We start from the raw sequence: 24,962 nt of genomic DNA, 5'->3' as shown, positions 1-24,962 counted from the left end.
TGTGTGTATTTATAAGTGTAAATAATAACATATATTTGTCAAGTACATTCCCCCACGATAAATTACTAAGTCGGCAGTGCCAGTACTACCATCCTTATTTTTCAGATAAGGAAACTAATGCTCTGAGAGTTGCAGTAACTTATCCAAGGTGATAGAGCTAATAAGTCTCAGAACCAAGATCTGGTCCCAAATCTCTTGATCACAAGCCCAGTGTTCTTAGTCCTTTACCATACAACCTCCCTGAATAGAATCATGCTGTTGTTATTCTAATGATTCATAGATCCTTATGTATGTCTATATAAATATAGACCTATATCATGACTATATCCATTGTGTGTATGTGTGTATATGTGTTATTTTAGGATTTATAAAACCACAGGGTATAGATGGAAGGAGTCATAGAGACCATTTACAATAAATAATAGACCAGGTTCAATCAGATTACACTGCATTCATTAATTCATTCATTTAACAAGTATTTCTACAGGACCTACTAAATGCAAGGCATCATGATAGGTCCTGGAGACTAAGCGAAAAATCCATGAAGTTGTAAAGGGCAAAATTATGGTTGGGCTTTACCCTTTACAAAGTACCACCCTCTTCATATGTACAAGATAGGGGAGGCACAGCAAGGTATCAGTTTATGGGGAAAATATCCTGGAGCTTTCTTGGGAAATTCAGTATGAATCTTGCAAAATAAGGCAACATGTGGGTCGAGAAAATGAAAATGAACTTGGGCTGCATTGAGAGGCATAGCAATGTCTACCAATCAATTAATTAGCATCATTAAGCACCTACTTAACTTTTTGTGTGTGTTTGTGGTCTGGTGAAGACTATGGACTCCTCAGAATAATGTTTTTAAATAAATAAACATAATTAGTACATTACAAAAGAAAGTATATTGAAATATAGTCAGATATTTCTTAAAGTTTTTGGATTTTGGGTTAAGAATCCTTGATTAGGGGTAACTAGGTGGCTCTGTGGATAGAAAGCCTGGTCTAGAGAGGAGAGGTCCTGAGTTCAAATCTGTCCTCAGTCACTTCCTAGCTGCGTGACTCACAAGAAGTCATTTTAACTCCAATTGCTTAGCCCTTGGAGCTCCTCTGCCTTGGAACCAATACTTAGTATTGATTCTAAGACAGAAGAGAAGGGTTTAAAAAAAAAAAGAACCCTTGATCAGTTACAAGTATTGATTGTGAGAACACACAATGGCTAAACGTGAGCGCGATAGCCCCAGTGAAGTCTGCTTTAGTCAGACTATATCTGAAGTATTATATTCAGTCTGGGCAGCCCCTTTCAATGAAGGACAAGCTGAAGCAGGTCTCCAGGGGACAGCATCCAGGATAGTGAGGGGACTTGAGATGGTGTCATAGAAGGATGAGTTAAAGGAACTGAGGATGTTTAGCCTGGAAAAGATAAGACTTAGAAGGAAGATAAGAGTTATCTTCAACTCTTTGAAGGACTGTCATGATAAAAAGGGATTAAACTTGTTCTGTTTCGCCCTGAACTAGGAGCCAGACTTGGAAGTTTCAGACAGTCAGATTTAAGGTCAATTCAAGGAAAAGAAGAATTAAAGCTGTTCAAGAAAAGAATGGACTGCTTTGGAAGGTGATGTTTTCCCTGACTAGAAGTCTTCAAGTAAAAGCCAGATGATCATTTGTTGAAAATGTTGTAAAGCGGATTTCCAGTCAGGTACGCAATGATGATCTCTGAGAATTTGCAGGTCTAAGATTGTTCCTCATTTTACAGTAAATTAGGTGCACAGTGGGTAAAATGCAGAACTTAGAATTAGAAAGACCTGAGTTCTAATCCTTCTTGACACGCTTCCCAGCTGCAGAAGCCTAGGTCACATTGTTTCACCTTCCAGCTTCAATTTTCTCATTTGTAAAAAATAAGAAAAACAGTAATAATATGTGCAAAGTTTGCAAACCTTGAAGTACTATATGAGATGCTTTTTTACAAAATACCTATAAGGTATTTAAAATTTATAATCATGCAAAATAGAAAAAGAAGTCAAAAGGTTAAATGGACAGTGAAAATTTAAATCTCAAAGTATCTCTGGATCTGTCAGCTGGAAGAATAATCCAAAACTGAAACTAAGTGAAGAGAGAGCAAAAAGCTTTAAAAATTCTTAGGAAATGACAGACAAATGGCCCCAGAATCTTTTCCTTAACCACATATGCATCCCTCTAACAAACATTACTCACAAAAAGTAGTATCCTCATTCTTGCTATATGTAAATAAATGTGTTACATTATATAGCTTACTATTATATTTTTATTATAGCCGTTATCTCATTCCTCTAATCACTTCAATGAAGTTCAGCTAGAAACAGCCTGTTTCTTGCTATTAAAAAGAAGATCTTGCTATTAAAAGAATAACTAAAAATTCCATAATGTTTATTTGATCCTCATGGAAGATAGGTGCTATAATTATCCTCATTTTACAAATAAGGAAACTGAGGCAAGTGGCAGTTTAGTGATTTGAAAAAGTCTCTGAGGCCAGATTTGAACTCAAGTCTTATTAACTCTATGTAGTGCTCTATCTACCCCACCACCTAGCTATCAAACTCTATGAGAGTCGGGAGGGTTTTGTTTTTCTGGTCTTTGAAATTCCCATGCCTGGCACAGTACTTTATGTAAGTTTCTTTTCTTTTTTTTTTTAAACCTTTACCTTCCATCTTGGAGTCAGTACTGTGTATTGGCTCCAAGGCAGAAGAGTGGTAAGTAGGCAATGGGGGTCAAGTGACTTGCCCAGGGTCACACAGCTGGGAAGTATCTGAGGTCAGATTTGAACCTAGGAACTCCTGTCTGTAGGCCTGACTCTCAAACCACTGAGCTACCCAGCTGCCCCCTTTATGCAAGTTTCCCGAGCACCTGTTGGGTGAACCCATGTCCTCTGGCTTCAAATCCTGTGGTTGGTTGTTTTTTGTGTTTGTGTGTTTTGTTTTGTTTTTGTTTTTTGTAGACTATGCCTGTATGATGCTAAACAGCTTAGCCTCCTTTGGATTATTATGAAGGGAGGAAGGATATTTGTGTCAAGGAATTAGTAGGTGTGGTAAACTTCAAATTCACTGGTACAAACAGTTCTCTATGAAGGATCGTTTAGGAATTGGAAGTTTGCCTTCCTCTGAGTGTGACAGAATTGAACAGGGCATGCACAAAGCTACCTCTTCTGATTTCAACCAAGCACAGTGCCCAACTCGCCTCTTGGTGCTCTGAGGATGAGGAAGATCACTTCCTGACATGTACAACTGAACTGAAGTTATGGACAGTAGTCATACTTTTTTCCTGTTCCTATAAACTGAGGAGGATGAACAACATGATCTCCAGGAAAACTTGGGTATTGGCAATTCAGAAGATAATAATAATAGGAATTAAGAGTTAGTGGATACTTCAATAATTCAAGAGAGAAGTGATGAGGGCCTGATTTTGTCAACACACTACCCCTACTTGGGGGGCAGCTAGGTGGCACTGTGGATAGAAGGCTGGACCTGGAGTCAGGAAGGCTCATCTTCCTGAGTTCAAATCTGGCCTCAGACACTTATCAGTTATATGACCCTGGGGAAGATACTTAACCCTGTTTGCCTCAGTTTCCTCATCTGTAAAATGAGCTGGAGAAGGAAATGGCAAACCACTCTAGTATCTCTGCCAAGAAAACCACAAATGGGGTCACAAACTGTTGAATACAACTGAAAAATGACTGAAAAAAAACAACCTCTTCTTAGAGGAGTCTTCAGATTCTGTGCTGTCCTCATGCCCCCCCAAAATCCAAAGGAAGCTAGCCTGGGCAGCAGAAAACAAATATAGTTTGCACCTTAGTTTATTAAAATGCTATTTCTCAGCTCCATCAGCCTCTCTTGGTAGTATTTTTTCCAGGTCTCGGCTGTTCCGCAGATTTAGCAGAAGGAAATTAAATTCTCCTTTTCACTCCTGGCTGGATATAGCAAAGCCTCATTAATTCAGAATCTGCTAATTTGGAATTTGTGACAATTCTGACAGGGGTACACTGAAGTTTACTTTTAGTTATGGGAGAAAAAAAGAGTTTTCTAATCAAATAAATTGTGTAAACAAGACTGCAAGAGGACATTTACCCACCTAAGAGGATAGACTTTTCTGGCACTAAAGAAGTTGCTTCTTAACATATAAAAAATTGATTTGCTAATTACAAATCATTCCTTCCTATAGATCCCCAAGGAGCTCTGCCTGCCACTATTAGCAGTAAGGCTAAGCTACTGAAAAGTTAATAAAAGCACATTTTCTTGCAAATATTCTGTAATTCAGACTTGGAACTAATTCAGAGGGCATTCTTGCCAAAGGGGTCCAATCGATTATACAAAGGCCCTTCCCCAACCCCAAATCAGCTCATCATCTAGTTCTATGGGCTTCTAAGGGTCACAACAAGGAAATGCACAGGTGTTGGGGCCAAGCACAAGTGCCTATGAGAAATGAAATCAGATCAGTGATCAGTCTTTAATAGAATAAATAGAATAGAGTAGAATAAATAATAGAATAAAAGAAAATATTTAGTCTTATTCAGCCAAAGTAAGGCAGAGGAGGGAGATGACTGCTAGTTCCTGCCCAATCTATGGGAAATATCTGGGTTGGCATTTTTTCAGTCTTCCAACCAACTTAGTGAGCAGCTTCTAGAAAAAGCCATCTTATAGCTTGTTCCTTGCCCTTTAAGCTTTCATTTGTCCAATCTCTCTGGGAGCATAGGAATAGGATGGGAACTTCAAACTTCTCTGATCCTTTCTTCACCACCTTTGCCCTATGGCCACAAAGGAAGCATGCCACCTTCTTCCCCTCAGTGTACTTGTGCCTTTTTCTTTTCCAAACCTCTCTCCCTTCAGTTCACTCTAGTCCCAATCCATATGATATTTCCTTGCTTCAGAAAATAAATTAAAATACATAAAAATCCCAAAAGCCCCTGTTGATCCAGACCATTCTTTCCCCCTCTGGAGGAGGTAGATAGATGGTACCTAGTTATTTATGCATTGTCGCCTCCAGTGGAATGTGTGCTCCTTCAGGGCAGGGACTATTTTTTAGAATTCTTTTTATCCCTAGTCCTTAGCATCCATACCTAGCACATATGAAGCACTTAATCTCTCTCTATTTTTAACCCTTACCTTCTGTCTTAGAATAAATACTAAGTATTAGTTCCAAGGCAGAAGAGTAATAAGAGCTAGGCAAGTGACGAGGTCACACAGCTAGGAAGTGTCTGAGGTCACATTTGAACCCAGAACCTTCCTGTCATCAGGCCTGGCTCTCCAACCACTGAACCACCAACTGTCCCTCATTTAATACTTCTTAAAGACTTGACTTTCATGTGTTGTTATGACCACAGCTATTGATCCTCTAGGGTCAAAGCTAGTTAAACTAGCCCTCATAGAAAATAGAGTGAATCACCATGCCTGGATTCAAAGTCTTCCCAGTTTTAGGACCCACCAGACCTTGCACATAGCCCTCCACAACCCAGGATCATCTCTAGACCAAAACCAGACACAAGAGTAGGACTTTAGTGGAGGACCCCATCCAAAGACCTCTCCAGTTTGGACCTGCAGGGGATAACCTCACATCATCTGTAAGAATGGAGATGGCCACATTTCATTGGTAAAAATGGGGTCATGATAATAGCACCTACCTCCCAGGGTTGTTGTGAGGATCAAATGCGATGATAATTGTAAAGTATGTAGCACAGTGCAAGGCATAAAGTGCTATATAAATAGTAGTTATTGTTGAGGCAGCTATTGTGGGACCTCAGTGGAAGGAGAGCCAGGTCTGGCAATAGGAGGTCCCAGGTTCAAATCTGGCCTCGGATGCTTCCTAGCTGTATCACTTAACCCCAGTTGTCTAACCCTGCCCCTCTACAGGCTTGGGACCAATACTTAGTATCAACTCTAAGACAGAAGGTAAGGATTTTTTATGTTAGTTATTGTTATTCTTATTAAATTAACTGGCTACTTTTTATGTTCCCTCCATAGTTCTTTTCTCTACCCCCACTGATGGGAAATGTGTCTACATTGAACGTTAATGCTTAAACTGTCAAGGATCAAGTTCTTAAATTCCTAAACTATCTGCCTCTGGCCAGCCCCCAAATTCATAGATGCAGAAATCCATAGAATCATGCAACGGTACAACTGGAATAGACTTCCAGTGATAATCTTCATCAAGCCTCCTTGTTTTGCAGAGGAGAAAAACTGAGACCCATAGCTAACTGGTGGCATGGCCACTGACTTACAGGCCCAGAGGCAATACTGTTCTCAAAATTCTGCAGAGAACATTATTTCACTTTTTCTGCACCGCTTTGTATCTGCAGGGTACATTCTGATTACAGTTAATAGCTTCTTACAACAAATTATCTACTTCCTGCCAAACATCTTCAATGTATTCTACAGCTAAATGTGATTGCTTTAAATGTTTAAAATTGCAAGTAGATCTTTTGGAGATACCCTGTATCCCAAATGACAGCTGTGAGTTCAGATTATATGTGTGTGTATGTACAGATTATATGCATATAGATTATTTACACATATACACACATTTATACATGTTTAAATCACATACATATAGACATACACATATGTATATGTATGTGTATATGAATAAACAAATGTATGTAGGCTATCAGAATACTGTACCTCTAACAGTAGGGAGAAGGTCCATTGCATGGGAGATTTCAAGTAAAGATAAATTTAAGTTAGGAAGCATATACACTCTTAAAGTATATTTTCTAACACGTGTGCCTTCATGCTTAAAAAGCACATGCATACATATGCACACATATTTGGATACCTTTGTGATAGCATTTTCTGGGCAATAGACTCATCTTCCTGAGATAAAATCCAGTCTCAGACATTTATTAGCTATGTGACCCTGGGCAAGTCACTTCACCCTGTTTGCCTCAGTTTTCTCATCTGAAAAATGAACTGGAGAAGGAAATGGCAAACCACTCCAATATTTTTGCCAAGAAAACTCCAAATGGGGTTATGAAGAGTCAGGCACGATTGAAAAACAGCTGAACTGCAACTACAAATTGTAGCATTTTCACTTTCATATTGCTTTCCTAAACTTTTTTAAGGCTCTTCTCAAATCTCCTTGTAAAGTTATATTTAAATATCAGATAATTGGTCATCTGCAAGAACATGAAATCAGGACCTCTCCCACCTGGGTTATTTTGTGATAAAGTGGCAAGGCTGACCATAACTTACAACAACCCCACTTTTTGTCTCCAGAAACAATCACAATATCCCAACAAGCTGGGAAATAAACCTAAAAATGAAGGTAAAATATAATACCTTATCTCCTCACTAATTAAAAAACTGAAAAGCCCAAAAAGAGAGATGGAGAGATGGAGAAGATTAGAAATCACACCCTACAAAAATGGTCCCAGTGAAGCAATGGTTTTTTTTTTGTCCTAGGCCCCTTAGGGAATCTGGAGAAGCCCATGAACCCCTTCTCAGAATAATTTTTCCAAATGCGTAGGATAAAATATATAAGATTACAAAGGAAACCAATTATATTGAAATACGGTTATTGAAATATTTTTAAAAGCAGGTTCTCAGACTGCAAGTTAAGAATCTCTGTCCTTCAAATTGCTTGCCAGCTCCAGGATAGAGGAGGGAAGGGAGGGAAACAGACAATTTGGATCATATAACTTCAGAAAGCTTATGTGGAAATTTGTTATTACATGTAATTGTAAAATAAAATGTCTTTATAATAATTTTTAAAAGAATCTTTTTCCTCAGGTTTAAAGGTACAAAGATTGATGGGTAGGGCAGTTAGGTGGCTCATTGAATAGAGAGCCAGCCTGAAGTTGGGAGGTCTTAGATTCGAATCTGATCTCAGACATTTCTTAGCTATGTGACCCTGGGCAACTCACTGAATTGCCTAGCCCTTACCTCTCTTCTGCCTTGGAACCAACACTTAGTATCAATTCTAGAGCAGAGGGGAAAGGTTTTTTTTTTAAAAAAAAGACTTATGGGTCATGGGCCCTTTCCCCATAGAAATTCTTGCTTTATATCAGTGTGGGACTACACAAGTCTAGAGAAGTCATGCCAGCCTCAGAAAGTGAAAAGCACATATGGTAGAGAGGGGGTACAACAGAATGGGGAGGGGGAGGCGGGCAGAGAGTGGCCAAAGGCAGTTATATTATCCTCATTAAGAATGGGCCATTGCAAACTTGAATCCCTGCTCTATTGCTGAAAGAAAGTAAATCAAGGACACATGTGTGTGTGTCATTTTGTTTTTGCACTAAAAGGGGAGCACAGAGCTGTTCAGGAAGGTACAAAATTTGGAGGCAGGAAGGGACAGACTGCCCCCATTCACCTTGGCAGATGCTGAGAATTGTGCCTCCATCCTACAGAGCAATAACCTCTCTTGCCAGAACCCAATACAAGCTGTAATCCTCAACCTGCAAGCCACAGCTGTGTGGAGCATTATCTATGTGTCTGTCTGTATGTGGGTCAGAATCCAAGCTTGCCTTCAAAAACTTTCTCCTGAAGCACCCCCTGCCTCTGTGTCAGCCTCTCATCACATGTCCTTCTACTGTTAGTAGGAGCCACCGATCCCCTACTAAGACACATCTGTTCTTAGTCCTTATTACAACAGAAGAAAAAAAATGACACCTTCAGCCATATTAAGCAATTGAGGCTGTCTGATTTGGTTTGCCCCTGTTGCTACCAGGCAAGCAACCCACTGGGTTAAAGACTAGTGACATCTGTTAAAAAGTAGAACAAGTGAAAAGAAGGAGAGGAAGCCACCAAAAGTCATGAATACACTTCACAGCATTGAGCTACTCCCCAATACAACTCACAATGTGGAACAATCTGCCATTACTGTAGACTCCGTTTTCTTGTTACTGATCGTGTGTGTGGGTGTATATAGATATATATTTTTATATGTATACACACACACATACACACACCCCTTTCTTACCTATATTCTGGAGAGAGAAATGAACAGAAAAGCAAAATAATTGAATCAAGATGTCTATCATGTTGCTTTCAGAGTTGAAACTAATGTAGGGTTGTAGAGAGTTGTGGGGTTTTTTTCTCCTCCTTTCCTCACTAAGGTTTTACTTATTCCCAAAGAGTTGTTTCTTCTCTCAGTGCCATTAGTGTCGATTGGAACTGGCTGTTTTTAAGACGAGGGAAGAAAAGACCCTAGTTAAGGTGGTCCTTAAGGTGGTTGAGACATAGGATCCTACCTGCTCCATGGCAGTAGCATAAATGATTTTTTTTATGTACAAGAGAGTTTGAAAATCAATCCTGATACTACGAAGGGATGGATGAGAGGTAGTATCGTATAGGCTAGGCCAAGGAGTCAGGAAGACACAGGTTCAAGCTCCACCTCTGATATGGAATAATAAATCCAGAGTCACTTCCTGTCTAAATGTTTAATGGATCATTTGTGCCTGATCTGTGGTAATGCTTTCCTGATCTCATACTGATCTTATCAGCCACAGCTGAACACATTATATCCTGACTACAACATTGTGATGTCATTGGTATTCTTCAAAAACGAAGGACAAGCATTCCCCAATTGAAAAATGGTCAAAGGACAGACAATTCTCAGAGGAAGAAATTAAAACTGTCTAGTTGTATCACAAAAATACTCTAAATCACTATTGATTAGAGAAATGCAAATTAAAACAACTCTGAGGTACCACCTCACACCTATCAGATTAGTTAACATGACCAAAAAGGAAAATGATATATGTTGGAGGACGTGGGAAAAATTGGACAATAATAATAATAAGTTGGTGGAACTGTGAACTGATATAACAATTCTGGAGAACAATTTGAAACCAGGTTCAAAAAGCCACAAAACTATACATACATTTTGACCCAGCAATACTACTACTGGATCTATATCCCAAAGATATCAGAGATAAGGGGAAAGGACCTACCTATACCAAAATATTTTTAGCAACTCTTTTTGTAGTGACAAAGATTTGGAAACTGAGGAGTTGTCCATCATTTGGGGAATAGATGAACAAGCTGTGAAATATAGTTATAATGAAATACTGTTGTACCATATGAAATGACAAACAAGATGAGTGCAAAAAATCCTGGCAAGACATACTAACTGATGCAAAGTGAAGTGAGCAGAACCAAGAGAAAAATGTATGCTGTAATAGAAATATTAAACAATGATCAACTGTGAAGGACTAAATTATTATCAGCATAGCAAGTTCCCAAGACGACTACAAAGGACCCATAGTAAAAAATGCTAGACACAAAGTTGGTTGCAGATCAAAGAGCACTATCTTCCACTTTATTTCCTTCATGAAATTTTTATGGTGTCTATCATAACTGTCATGTCACAGTATAAGCAATATGGAAATATTTATTACCTAAAACCACTTGTATAACCTAAGTCAGACTATGTACCACCTGGGGTCGGAGCAAAAGAAAGAGAGGGAGAAAATCTGAAACCTAAAATGTCAGAAAACAATTGACTATATTCAATTTATTGCAAAAGGGAATTTTTTATCACCTTCTGTATTTATGCCCTTGCCAGAAATTGTTACTTGGAGAAAATCACTAGCATGTTCAAATGTGGATGAATCACTCTTATTTTCCTAAGACGTTAGTACAGGTATATAGAATATAATTGCAGAGACCCAAAAACACACTGGGCAAATGCAAAAGAGGGGTGCTTGTATTATATATATTATTATATATATCATATATATATATATGGCTGTGGATGAGTATAAATGTTGACTGATGGGATAAGCTTATGTACTGAAACCACTACTTTGGCATCACTACTTGTAGAAGTGCCCCAGAAATAATTCTCATTTACCTTCCTCTCTTTTGCGTTTGTTGGTTTCAGCACTAGGAGATGTAATTCCCAGGATTCCACTGATGGAGTAGGAGGAGCCAGCAGAATCGGTACTCGCTGAAGACACTTGGGTCACAGAGCCTGTGGAGACTGAAATGAAGTCAAATTGTCACAAAAATAAAGATATGAGAGACATTCATAGAATTGAGAGCTGTGGAGAACGTTAGAGTCTAACGCCCTAAGAGTCACAGTCATCAAGAATTAGCCGTCTTGGGGTAGTTAAATGACTGGGTTCAAATATTACCTCAGGTACTTCCTAGCTGCGTAACCCTGGGCAAAACACTTAACCCTAATTGTTTAGCTCTTACCACTCTTCTACCTTGGAACTAATACACGGTATTGACTCTAAAATGGAAGGTAAGGGTTTCTGGGGGGGAAAAAAAGATTTAGTTGTCTTGTTCCCTTACTCTGGCCTTTGAAGGAAATTAACCTGAATATATAAACTTAGCCATTGCTAAAGTCTGGCAAACCAAGGAGAACTGGCCCAGATGCCAAGAATAGGGAATGGGTATCTTGAGTAGTCGGAGGGAAAGTCGTCAGTGTCAAGCTAGAAACAGACAGAAAGTGTCTAAGGTCAAATTAGAACCCGTGTCCTCCTGACTCCAGGCCTGGGGTTTTAACCACTGTCCTGTCTCCTAACTGGGTAACCTTAAGCAAAGTCACTAGGTCTCCCTGGGTCTCATTATCCACCTCTGGAAAAATGAGAGGGTTGCACTGGAAAGCCTCTTTAATGATGATCTCTGGTCTTATAAAATGACACAGCAGCTTGAATATCATTCGGGTGCCATGAAATAATCATTGAGGGCCTGAAATATGCCAGGTATCCTTTTCTAAGTGCCAAGGAAGATTTAAGAAAAAAGAATGTTGGGACATTCATGCAACCAAAATCTGTTTCCTAAGGCTTCCAAGTACCAGGGAATAGTCTGTTTTGGTTGTGTAGAAATGAGAAATTAGCTCTTCTATATCTTATCCTATTCAATCCAGTTTCTATGTCTGTAACCTAGTGGTACTGACATTTGCCACCTACAACACAGACATGAAGTATAAAGGACACTATAATTTTTTTTGAGAAGCAGCATATTGGAACGATTAGAGCACTGTTCTCAGAGTCAGGAAAAACCTATGTTCAAGTCCCACCTCTGACAAATACTGTTTGTGTAAACCTGGGTGAATCTCAACCTCTCAGTATCTCCAGATTACACATCAAGTTGCAGACCACCAATCTGCATGGGTAAAGACACTATTCTTATCTATAGTTCCCTATACAAATGAAGGGTAGTGGAGTAGCTAGATGGCTCAGTGGATAGAGAGCCAGGTTTGGAGTCAGAACAACCTGGGTTCAAAATCTGACCTCTAGAAACTTCTTAGATGTGTGACCCTGAGCAAGTCACTTAGCCCCAATTGTCTTGCCTTTATCATTCTTCTGCTTTAGAACTGATATTTAAGTATAGATTCTAAGTCAGAAGGGAAGGGTTTTTTTTTTTTAAATGAAGAGTAGCTAAGTGATACAGTAGATTGAGCGCTGGACCTGGAATCAAGGAGTCTCATCTTCCTTAGTTCAAATCTGACCTCAGACACTTATTAGCTGTGCAACCCTGAGCAAGTCACTTCAGCCTGTTTGCCTCAGTTTCTTCATCTATAAAAATTTCTTGTGAAGGAAATGGCAAACCTCTCCAGTATCTTTGCCAAGAAAACCTCAAATAGGGTCACACTCAAAGAGTTGGGAACAACGAAAAACGACTAACCAACAAAGAACCAGCGAATACCAATGAAATTATAGGTCTTTCTAATGCTGTGGATAACACATGAACTATCTACTTCATTTAACCAACTAAATATTAGTTCTTATTACACAACTTATTGTTGTTGTTTGTCCTTCATTTTCAAAGAGGACCAATGACATGACTTGACTTGCACAAGAACTAAAAAATGTCAGGGTGAGATATGAACCCAGAGCTTCCTGACTCCAAATCCATCATTCTAGCTCCACACACCAATATGACATTCTGCCTTCTAAAGTTTCATACTTTTCTCTACCCACCAATAATTAGAGAGAGGGAGTAATGGATTTGGCCGAGTGGGGAGAAGGTTCCTGACACCTGAATTGGCTGGGTACGCAACCTACAATGACCAGATGATTGTCAACTTTGACTTCATTCTGTTCCCAGAAGATTTAACACTTCAGACATAGAAATACCACTGACTCAAGTCTACTCCTGGCAGTAGGGATCACAGAAACCCTATACCTTCAGCTACTCCAGAAACCATTCTCCACACCATCAGAAGTTCAATAGAATTGACCCCCTCTATCAGAAACCCCAGAGACTGCTTTCATGCTCCTACTGCTGCTGGCCAGAGACAAACCAGCCCTTAGAAAGTCCTTTGAGATCCCATAGCAAAACATGTTTTGGTAGAAGGTATTCGTATTCATCCACATTCATAGCAAAAACAAATTTTAACAACCATTTTTAGAACAACCCACAAACTAAATTTCCTACATTGTCCCAATTGGAATAGTAAAAGTCAGAAGCAGAGATCCAACTAGGGTATCTTAAGCAGGGAACTCAGTACTCTTTTCAAAGCTAAAAGGACTTCTGTGAGTTTTCTACCAAAATACACTGCATTCAAAGCTGAACTGAGAAAAGAGGAGTTTACAAATTTAAAATTCCAACTAATTAAAACAAACCTGGCTTTCACTTTGCATGTGTGTATTTGTGTATGTGTTCAGTTGTTTTTCAGTTATATCCAATTATTTGCTACCCCATTTGGAATTTTCTTGGCAAAGATACTGGAGTAGTTTGCATTTCCTTCTCCAACTTGTTTTATAGTTGAGGAAACTGAAGTAAACAGGGTGAAGTGACTGGCCCAGAATCAAATAAGGAAGTGTCTGAGGCCAGATTTGAACTCAGCAAGATAAGTCTTCTTGACTCCAGGCCTAGCATTCCATCCACTGTATCACCTAGCTGCCCCGACCCAGCATTAAGAGCAAATTTACTTTTTACTGCCTGTGTATATCAACATAGTATTATCTCTCCCAGAAAACCAATATTTTTTTAAGATGTCCCCTTTGTCTCATTCTGGATTTACTTAAAATGAAGGGAAAACTATCTTTCTTTCAGAAAAGTTGGAGAAATGACTTTCCGAGCAACAGAGTCACAGCAAACATAGTCCCACACCAATAATGACCACATTCCCTAATCACTGTTCCTCGATCTTAACCTACACAGGCCTCTGAAGCCCATCAAAGAGCTATCAGTCTTCACTGAATGCAGTCAGCCTGCATCTAAATTAGATTGGAAGAAGAAAGGAAAAGAAAGTTTGAAAAGTTTTGCTACCTCTTCACTCAAGACTGCAAGTGCACAAAGAATTATGGAATGGTTGGTTGATAGAAGAAAAAAACACATTCAAAACTACTTACTGACTAATGATGCAGAAAATGTTATGAATAAGTATCCCTTTCTTGATTTATTACTTTAATTATCTGACATTCTATAGACCCCCATTAGTGTGTTTCTTTTTTTTTTTTTTTTTGGGCTTAGATTTCAATTTTCTGTCTCATGGTGAAAGCTATTTATCATAATAATCAGTAAAATTCAAAACCTTTTAGCAGTATTTATAAAATTCATTTACCATGTTCAGCCCTTGGAGAATGACAAAGAAGGCGCATTAGTACGTGTGCTGAACTGTTTTATGTAGAATTATCTGTCCATAAGAATGATTAAAAGTTCTTTAGAATATTTTGATTCCATTTTTTTTAATCTTAAAAAAAAAGAAAGAAAAGAAAAGTTCTCCTTACCTATGCTGTGACTGGAAGCTGGGACCTGCTGGTTGGGTGGCTGTTGTACCTTTGTCCGGATGATCCTGAATATAATTTTTTTTGGGGAAAAAAAAGGACCACTTACTATCAGGCATGAGAGAGGAAAAGGCAATGCACTGGCATAAGTAGACAACATAATGTAAAGGAACCCCAAAATTATTTTAGTCCATTCATGAGGCCTCATTATGAATGACATTCTCTTATACCTTCCCTATGAGACTGATTAAATACCCTGGGAAAAGCATCCATGTCAAAGGAGGAAGGTAGATTCAGTCAAGTGATAGATTCATGTAGTAGACCTAAGAATCACCCCAAAACTTGAATGAATTAACAGCAAGAAAAAAATCTGAGCTTATATCCATTAAAAAAAGAACACCATTGGAGCAGCTACGTAACTCAGTAAATAGAGGATCAGGCCTGGAGACAGGAGGTCTTGGGTTCAAATCTGATCTCGGACACCTTCTAGCTGTGTGACCCTGGACAAGTCATTTAACACCAGTTGACTAACCATTACCACTCTTCTGCCTTGAAACCAATACTAAGTATTTAGTCTAAGGCAAAAGGTAAGGTTTTTAGGGTTTTTTTTAAGATAAGGTTTAAAAAGTAAAAATAAGGGCTTTCAGAGAGAGAGAGAGAGAGAGAGAGAGAGCACATACTCCAACAGGAGCAAACCCAGATACTCAGCCATGACACTACCTTGTACTCATGACACTCAAATGTTGGACTCTGTCCCCTCACAAGTTAAATGGGAGAGACTCTGAATAGATGACTTCTAAGGACCAATATTCTATGATTCTAGGTGGAACAACATATTAATTTTCTCTAATATGGGATATTATAGTGCTACCTTTGCAATTCTGGACTATCTTTACTTAATGTCTGATCTGCGTAAGGAATGCAGAACCACACCATGAAGCAGAAATGTCAGCAACATTTGTAAATTCTTCACGGACCTATAGTGTCATCTGTAGACACCTGACTGAAGAATAGCTGCTCTATCTTTCAGTTGTTCAATAAATCAGGACCAATCTCCTTTACCATAATATCATTTATTTAGAGATGATAAAATGTCGGCTCATAGGAAAATTTCTTTTTGAGTGTCTAAACTATCATTTATGAAAGTAATAGGTAACATGATAATACATGTATGATCCAGATCAAATTGCTTACCATCTATGAGTGGGGGGGATGGAAGGAAAGGAGGAAGATGGTTTGGATCTTATAATTTTGGAAAATGTATGTTGAAAATTATTATTATTACAAGTAATTTGGAAAATAAAATATCTGTGAATTGAAAGTAATAGGCAAAACTGCTTAAGGTTTCTGTTTGGGTGAGTCTGAACTTTTGAGAACGGTGGACATCACAAAACAAATAGATTATTTTGGCTTGGATCCCCCCACCTTTGACCTTGTGAAACCACTAAATGATCTGGACACACTGGTCACCCAATCCACATTGTCAACAGGCTGATCAAAGCAATAATGCCTGACTTAAGAATGCTCCAATAGGTTTTGATCAACGACACATGATAAAACCAGTGGAAATGTGCGTCGGCTATGGGAGGGGGTCCGGGGGGTGAAGGGGGAAAGTAGAGGCATGAATCATGTAACCATGTTAAAAACGAATATTAATAAATGTTAAAAAAAAAAAAAAAGAATGCTCCAACAATGGGCTTTGGTGATTTCACTAGAAGTCCTTTAGGATGAAGGAAAGGGAATTTGTGGGAGCTAAAAAGAAAGACTAGGTAAGTCAATCCTATCCCATCCTTTCTTAGTCACAGTTTTCTTGTCTATAAAATGAGGTGGATGAGAGTGCAGCATAACGGAGGAAGGACTGGTCTTGAAGTAAGGAAGGCATAAGATCAAGACCTGCTCTGACCTATACCAACTATGTTCTACAGGCACCTTCTTTAAGCTTCCAGGGGCCCAAGCGACTCACTAACACTGATACCATTTTAGTCCTCTTCCAGTAGGAAGGACAACAATCAGGTACAAGTGAGGTGTGGTTCTCTGACAGTGAGGATGCTTTCTCCACAGGAGTTCATTACACTGATGAAATCACAGATCTGGACCAGAAACCTTTTTTTTTTTTTTAATGAGGGGATCAAACGAGTCCCTGAAGTCCCTCCCAACTCTAAATATAACTACCTTCCACAAAAAGACATAAGCATTCACCCTATAAACCCAGAAAGGAATGAGCAGAGCATTGATACAATGAGAAGCTAGCTGCAGCAGGAGACGTTGATAAGAAAGCTAATCAACTCTGATAGAATATTAACAAATATAAATTATTTTCAAAATATTCACACGAGAAGAGCACACAGTATATATTCTAAATTAGGTCTAATGAAAACTAAATTCACATTAGCATTCATTATTTTGTTGAGCATTGGCCCACTACCTGACACTATACAAATATCAGAGGATATTAGAGATGGCAGGGACCTTCATAATTGTCTGAGAGGATGCCATCATTTTGCAGAAAAGAAAACTGAGGTCCAGAGATGTTCAGAGTCACACAGTGAGCCCATGTCAGAGCCAGGAATACAGCCCTGATCTCCTAACCCTGAGTGCAGTGATTTTTCTACAACATGGAAAGGAAATATATTCCCCTTTGCCATAAATCAAAAGTCATTTTTATATGGTATTTTCAGGCTCAGAAAGCACTTTATATATGTTAACTCATTTGATCATATAGGGATAAAATGTATGCACCAGTTAAATCCGTTTAAAATCTCAGGCTTAGAATTTAAGCATGTAAGGGTATTATTGACATGTGATTATTCAAATTTTCCCTTTTTGTAATTACAAGAATTGATAAAGTAGGGAAATGTTGGAAAGGCTTCATATATGCACAAGTGAATTTCCAAGGCTAGGTAGACAGAAGTGAAAGAGAAAGAGAAAACCATCATTTTTAACCTTATTTATATGAGCATATGCATTGAGTTCTAATTCAAGATGCCATGAATACATTTCTCCCTTTTCCCAACAGTAGGGGTAGAGGGGAGCCTCAATGATCCAGTTTCAAATCCAACCTTCTCTCATCCACATACCCATTTTACAGATAAAGAGAGGTAAAAACCAATTGTTCCAATCTCACAATGTAGAGACAGATTCTGAATTAAAGTTCTTTCCGCAGAACCACCTCTCTGAGAAGAGGATGAAAAGTCTTGAACAATCAATCAATAGGTATTTATTAAGCATCTAGATACCAGATACTGTGCTAGGTGCTAAAGAAATAAAGACTAAAATGAACATTTTCTCCATTCTTTCAAAGATCTTACATTCTATTAGGGGAAGTAAAATGTTCTTATATATGATAATATAAAACATACAGAGAAAGTAATTTAGAAAGACACTAGTATTGGGGTGATCAAGAAGTCTTCTTTTTGGAAGTGGTATTTAAGCTGAACTTTGAAGGAAACTCTTATTCTAAGAGTTAAGCAATTGTAGATCCCATCCATCAGAGACAGCACATGCAAAGGCATGAAAGCAGAACTTTTTGTTGTTATTCAGTTTTTCCTGACAATTTTTATGACCCCTTTGGGTGTCTTTTTGGCTAAGATATTGGAGTGTTTTGCTATTTCTTTCTCCAGTTCGTTTTTACAGCTAAAGAAACTAAGGCAAACAGGATTAAGCGACTTGCCCAGGGTCACACAGATAGGCTAAAGAATGTCATATATAAGGAAGAAGAAATGGGACAGTTTGGCTAAAAGATAGAGTATATGAAAGAAATGGAAACATAAGTTGGAACCACATTATGACAATCTATAAATGCAAAACAGAGGAGTTTGTATGTTATTTTAAAGGCAATGGGGAATCATTGAAGGTTTTTAAGCAGGGAGAGTGACCTAGGCAGATTTGTGGATTAGGATCATCACTTTGGCAGAGGAGGATGAATTGGAGAGGGAAGACGCTTAAGACAGAGAAAACAATTAGAAAGTTATTGCAATGCCCCAGGGAGAGGTGATAAGGTCTAGAAATAGAAAGAAAGGGAATGATCTTTAGAAAAATGCTATTCACTCTTTATCTGTATCAGATCTCACCTTTTTATATCTTTACATCTCAAGAGAAGAAGCTAAAAAAAGATATCTCTCTCTGTCTCTATCTTAATCACTGTCCTAGCCCCCTGTGTTTGGAGAACAAAATAACAGGAGAAAAAAAAGTTCTCCAGTACAATAAAGAAAAACTAAAATATTTGAGAACACATAAAAAAGAGAAAAATATCTCGTTTTCCCTCTTTTCATGCATACATACAATAGCAAGATAAATGGTAGAAGTTAAATGTAAGAATAAAATTTTTTAAAAATTTCTATAGTATTTGTCATACAAAAAAAGAATATCTGTATATTTACGATATTTGATACTGGCTTCAATTTCTTAGCTCAAATGAGCCACCTAATTAATAAATTGTATATACAGGGTATTCTAAAAGTCTTGGTGCACAAGAAAACAGGACTGAAATGCTAAAGAAATTCGAACACTTTTTTTGCTATCCCTTTTATTCACCTTTTAACACATCTTGACATTTGGTCATATACAATCTTGTACTGTTCTTTAATGATTTCATATGAACTTGTTAATTCATTAAGGCAGGGACTTTCAAAGTTTTATAGACAGTGTCTAGTAGACTCTGGAGTATGTGGACAACAATTATTATTTGTTGAATGCAATCTAACATGGCCTTTTAATCATGTTTTTAAATAATTTTTACAATAAAAACAATTTAATTCACATAGTGCTTAACCATTTACAAAAGCCATTCCCCTAAAAAATTCTATAAAAAAGATAGTACATTATCTATTTATCTAACTATCTATCTTTCCATCTATCTACCTACCTACGTATCTATCTGTTATTTCTCATTGATAAAGTGCATTCTAAGCTGATATAGATGTCCAATGACATTATTGTGTCCTGGAAAGATCCTTGGCCCCAATTTTCCTGGAAATGGACTCAGAGCTTAAGTGGTTTTCACAATCTATTGTCTAAGTCCCAGTCTACTCATATCCAAATCTAGTGCTTTTCTCCTTACATCTTGTAGTCCCTGAGTCAAGTGACACTGAATCCAGTTACCCCAAATTCAGTGAACCAGTATTCAAATACCTTTACCCCAGGTCCCAGTGAGGGAAATTATCCTTTGATGCTCAGATGTAGATGTTTAAGAGATCTGGCCTTTTAATACATTGTTAGAACAATGTGTCTTGGTGGGAAGAGAAAGGGAAGAATCTCCTTCAAATACATGCTTATAATAAGGACATTTGGTGGAATGAGGCAGTGGGGGGGGGGGGGGAGGCGATGAGGAAGACACACATTTGTAATCTTATTAGTCTGAAGAATTCCGCTGAGGAAACTCCATTTTCCAATGCAGATCAGCACCTACACTGCAATTTATCATTTTAGAGAGATGTCCAGGACAGCGAGAGATTCCATGACTTGCTCAGGGTCATATAATTAGTATGCATCAGAAGTAAGACTTGAAACCAGGTCTTCCTGACTCTGAAGTCAGCTATGCATCTACTACTCTCAGCTACAGCTCATGACAATGACTTCAGCAAAGCAAATGAAGAGAAAACAACTCTAAAAGTCACAAATCTCAGGTTAAAGACAGTGACTATTATATGAAAACAGAATGTATCAATTAAAAAAATTTTAAATAAATATATTTATGAATGAAGAACCAAAGGAGTCCTCTCTCCAACAGAGGCATTATCCTCGGCAATGAATAATAGAAAGGAAAAAAGAGAAATTTTGTTTTCTCATCTCTTTGATGCTAAATAATGGACCTACCAAGTTTGGGTTTTTTTGTTTTGCTTTGCTTTGCGCTCTCTCTCTCTCTCTCTCTGTCTTTTAATTTCTCAGACTAGGTCTGTTCATTATTTAAGAGTATTTTTAAACAGTAAAAATTCTGATATAGTAAAAATGATTCATTTGAACCTATCTGCAATTGATACAAATTGTTTTCAAATCATTTGGAGTAAATTATATTAAAAATTTATGAATTTTAAAAGTCCTGACTCCACATCCCTCCATGAGCTAATGGGATTTCCCTCTCTTTTTAAAAGAATTATCATCTATATTATGAATTATGATCTTCTCTGGGCTTTCACTAAGCAGCTCATTGGGCAAAATTTTCTCCCTTGGCAGAAGGCCAGCTGCAAGGAGGATATGACACCAGCAAACATGAAATTAGGTGTTGTTTCTTAAGAAGATCAGGAAAAGTAGCAAAAAAAAAAAAAAAAAAGCACCATCATAAGAATTAATCCAGTAACCGAATTCTTGTTACTTACTGTCTATTGATCAAGAGTAAGTCACCCTCTCTACCTCAGTTCACCAACTTTGAAAAAAAAAAGAGTTTAGGTTAAATGACCCTTTATGTCCTACTCTAAATCACATAATGATTTTTGCCTCTCCACTGAGATCTACTTTGTTGGTTTTTTAGGTCTGTGATATCTTTGTCGAGGGAGGAAATCATTGATAAATACATCCAAATTTGTATGGAAGTGAGAAAGCTCTAAAGTTATTTTCATTTCCTACAAAGATTCTCGATCCCTTGGTCCATGTACTTCTAACCATCTATCCATAAGGATAAATAGTTGAAGAGAGGATGTAAGAGAAGCTACATTAACTTGCCATGGTTTATTTTAACAGCTAACCAACCCCATTGTGAGATTTCAAACACTGAACACCTGCTACCCAAAACCCAACCTAAGTAAATAGTCTTTTCAAATCATGAACAAATAACAATCTGTGAAGATAGCTATATGGAACGGGCCAATTTGGTCTTATTCTGTTACTCCTTTATCCTGACTGTCAAATAGATAGACATTTCCCCCTACAAGTCAGCTTAACTTTCTTTGTTCCCATTTTGGCTACTTCCAGGCCAAGGGATCTTTTCTGGATTTATTGGGGTGGGTGGGTGGGTGGGGGTGATGGAGGAGGGGAAGTCTGTGTTAGTTATCTCACTTATGTCCTCTGAGGTGGAGAAGTTGAAGCTCTAAGGAGAGGTAGTACTCCTTATAACCTCTGGGAACGTAGAAAAAAGACTACTCGTCCCCATCCCTGACAGCTTGGGTCCTGAAGCTCATTTCCTGATTCCACCTCAAATCTGACTATCTCATACTCATTGTTTTACTTTTGGGGTCTTAGACTGGCAAACAGAGGTTGAGCGACACAACTGATGTTGAAAAACCCAGCCCAACCCCGCACACTCTGAGTTGTCTTTGTTCCCAAGAAGCTAGGGAAAAGAACAGCAGAGGTATTGTCTAGGCATGGAGAAATCTCATATAACCCCAGCAGAGCATCAAAATGGTTCCCCTCTCCCTGACAGGGCACATCCACTATCAACATCTGAAGGGGATGCATCTTCTTAAAGAGGGGAGGAAAAGGTTCAGATGCACCCCCCCTCAAAATAGTCCTAGTTCTTTTTTTTTTTTTTACATTATTAACAATCCCAAAAATGAGTATGGAAAAAGCCATTTGTAAAGTAAGGACAAAGCAGGTCTTCCATTTTAGGATAAGATACCCATAAACCGGTCTCCCTGTTCCATTATATCTCATTTGAACATTGATGCACTATCTCCCCACAAAAAGAGCTTCCTCTCCTTCCCCCACCCCAAGATCCTCCCCATAAATCTTTACCTGTTAATTGAGCTGACACTGGGCACAGTGTCATTGTCACATACTCGTTCTGCTAAGAGTCTATCTCTGATTTCCCAGGCAAACATGGTGGGGTTTTGGCGTTTATATTCTGCAATCTTTTCTACAACTTTGGGTGTGGCGACCTTTGGTTTTGACCCTCCAATCACCCCAGGCTTGATACTTCCAGTCTCATAATACCTATAATGAAGACAGAGAGGAGAAAATTGCTTAGTTAAAAGGAACTGGCAGAAATCAAGCAAAAGACTGATTTTTGTCATAAAACTCAACAAAGAGGAAATAGAGAATGCAGACAAATGTAGAAGTAGATGAATCCTCCTTTGAAAATCTCCCTCGCATCCTATTATTTGAAATTCTGTTATACCAGAGGTACTTCCTCTCTTGTAACAGTTTAACTTGCATTAAGTGAAATCATACCATGATATAAAATATTTTTCCCTGCAATATTAAGACAATACATATAGTATAAGATTAAAAGTTGTGCTAGGATCCAAATTAATTACAAATGTGTGTTATTCATCAGAAGCAGTGGTAAAAACAAAAATTAATCACAACTGGGTACAGTTCTTACAGTAAACTCTCACACAGCAAATTTTAATTTCTAGGGATATTTTTATAGTGTAGTCTCTTCTTTATTGACAGTAATTTGGCATATTGGTTAAAGGAAAGTTGTCAGGGGAAAAAAACAAATTTCTTGGTGGAATCATTTATTTTTCTATCTGTTCCTACAATGTTGTTCTTAAAAAAAATGCAAGTGGTGTTTTCCTCTGTGTTCTTCAGCGAGATCATCCTCTTGCCAGTGTGTATATTTAGCTAAAATAAAACTATAAAAATGTTTGAGATATTTTAAAAAGCAAATTATTGGAAGTTCAGAATGTTTAAATAAATAAAAAGTTTGTGTCTACTAACATAAACAAAGTCTGCAGGAAAAAAATCAGTTATCATGTCGATTAAATTTAAAGAAATATGATCAAATTCCAAATCTGGATAAGTGCTTAAGATATAAGTTGGCAGTGTTATGCAAACATTAAATTAATCTGGAGGGATGACAGGAGATTGAAATTTTATCATGAGGAAATTGCCCCCTTTCCAAATTTCAACCAGATGACAAAGACTGGATAGAAAATCAAGCTGTTCCCTCATTCTGCACTTACTGGCAAATTTTAATTAGTAACTCCCAGTTTTAAAACATTAGCCAAGAAATCAATTTTTATCCAGTGATTTTTGCATCTGGGAACAAAAAAAAATAATGCAAAAACAACTGAATCCAAATCAGAGACCTGTTATTATGATCCCCAGGATCATACAAGAGTCATCTCTTTACAGTCTTTTTATTTCCCTGATATGGAATCATGTTCCTTTGGTCCCATGAGTCATTTTTCCATGTCTACCATGACTAGAAATGGTTGTTTCTTTCTGCATTCTGGCATGTTGTCTGAAGACAATACCAGGCAATGATTACAATAAAAGGGATCATGTATTTTAGCCCAGACAGATCACCAGAACACATTAAATCATCAGCGCTCACCATTTTCTCTCACCAACTTCAGATAGATATTAGTGAAGACTCTTAGAGGTCAAACAAACAAAAACTATCTCAACCCTGAGTTTATAGAACTTTAGGGTTTCTAGGACTATACCACAGGTGCAAAATACCAGCTCTTTGGATTTCATAAAACAGACCATGACCACCCCCATGTTGAAGACAGAGCTTCAACTGCTATGGACCACAGGTGCCAACATTAAATATAAAACCTTACACCAAAGGCCTAGAGGCTAGGAAGGCATTCAATGTGGGCTACTCATTGAAGAGGAAAGTAAGTTCTCTGTGTCAATTTGACACAGTCCCCAGGCTCTAAGCAAGCTGAAACTACTGGAAACATCAGGTGGCTAGTGTCATACAGACCAGACCCACAGATGAATGATGGCAATGTTTCCCCTTCCACAAGGATATGCTGGCATTGCACATATCAGCCCAATTGGGCTTCTACTTGCCTTTCTTTCAATGTCTCCTAAAAGGACCCAGTACTGAATATTTTGCTAGACAACAATCTATCTCCTACTAAACTGTACCTTTCATTCTCTGATAGCAAAATAATCGATGAATTCAATGACCACAATTCAGAAATCTTCAGTAATATGGTTTTAGGGCTGAAGTTGTTTCTTAAAAGGCAGTTCTAATTAGAATGACATTTTGTCCACTGTAGTTATTAGTTATGAAAATAATGAGCTATGAAATTCCAATTTATTGTTGACAACTTAAATGACAAAGCTCCATAGCAGCTGTTAACTTCATAGCACAACTACGTCTAATGACAAATCTATTCAAACGGTAAGAAGCCAAAGGAGTTCAACAGTGTCACTGATCAGAAAAGTAATTGCTTACATGTTAGCCCTACCCTGATGGGGGCAATGGTGAGTGAATATAACAAGGCAACTAGTGTCTCCAATTGGAGCAGTTGTTACTTACATTGGGGAAGCTTTGGGATGATGTTGTGTGAAAGTCTCTAATATTAAATAAAATACAGGTTCATTGAAAATACTTCAGTAAAAACAAAGGATCTCTCTCTCTTTCTCTCTCTCTCTCTCTCTCTCTCTCTCTCTCTCTCTCTCTCTCTCTCTCTCTCTCTCTCTCT

At 38.0% G+C, this 24,962-nt stretch overlaps 1 protein-coding gene across 1 annotated transcript in view; it reads right to left on the bottom strand.

Moving 5' to 3' along the window:
• Window positions 1–24,962, bottom strand: part of PAX5 (paired box 5) — a 340,144-nt gene that overhangs the window by 292,986 nt on the left and 22,196 nt on the right. The window contains exons 2-4 of the mRNA XM_044679587.1: window positions 22,309–22,506; window positions 14,647–14,711; window positions 10,812–10,940 (exon numbers count right to left, since the gene is read on the bottom strand). Of these exons, the coding sequence (XP_044535522.1) occupies window positions 10,812–10,940; window positions 14,647–14,711; window positions 22,309–22,394 (280 nt within the window). The 5' untranslated portion in view covers window positions 22,395–22,506. The remainder of the gene's footprint in view (window positions 1–10,811; window positions 10,941–14,646; window positions 14,712–22,308; window positions 22,507–24,962) is intronic.

This window comes from Gracilinanus agilis, chromosome 1 (genome assembly GCF_016433145.1).
Source record: "Gracilinanus agilis isolate LMUSP501 chromosome 1, AgileGrace, whole genome shotgun sequence".
Classification (NCBI taxonomy): domain Eukaryota; kingdom Metazoa; phylum Chordata; class Mammalia; order Didelphimorphia; family Didelphidae; genus Gracilinanus; species Gracilinanus agilis.
Note: the sequence above shows the minus strand (reverse complement) of the source record. Positions and strands in the feature narration are given on the sequence as shown.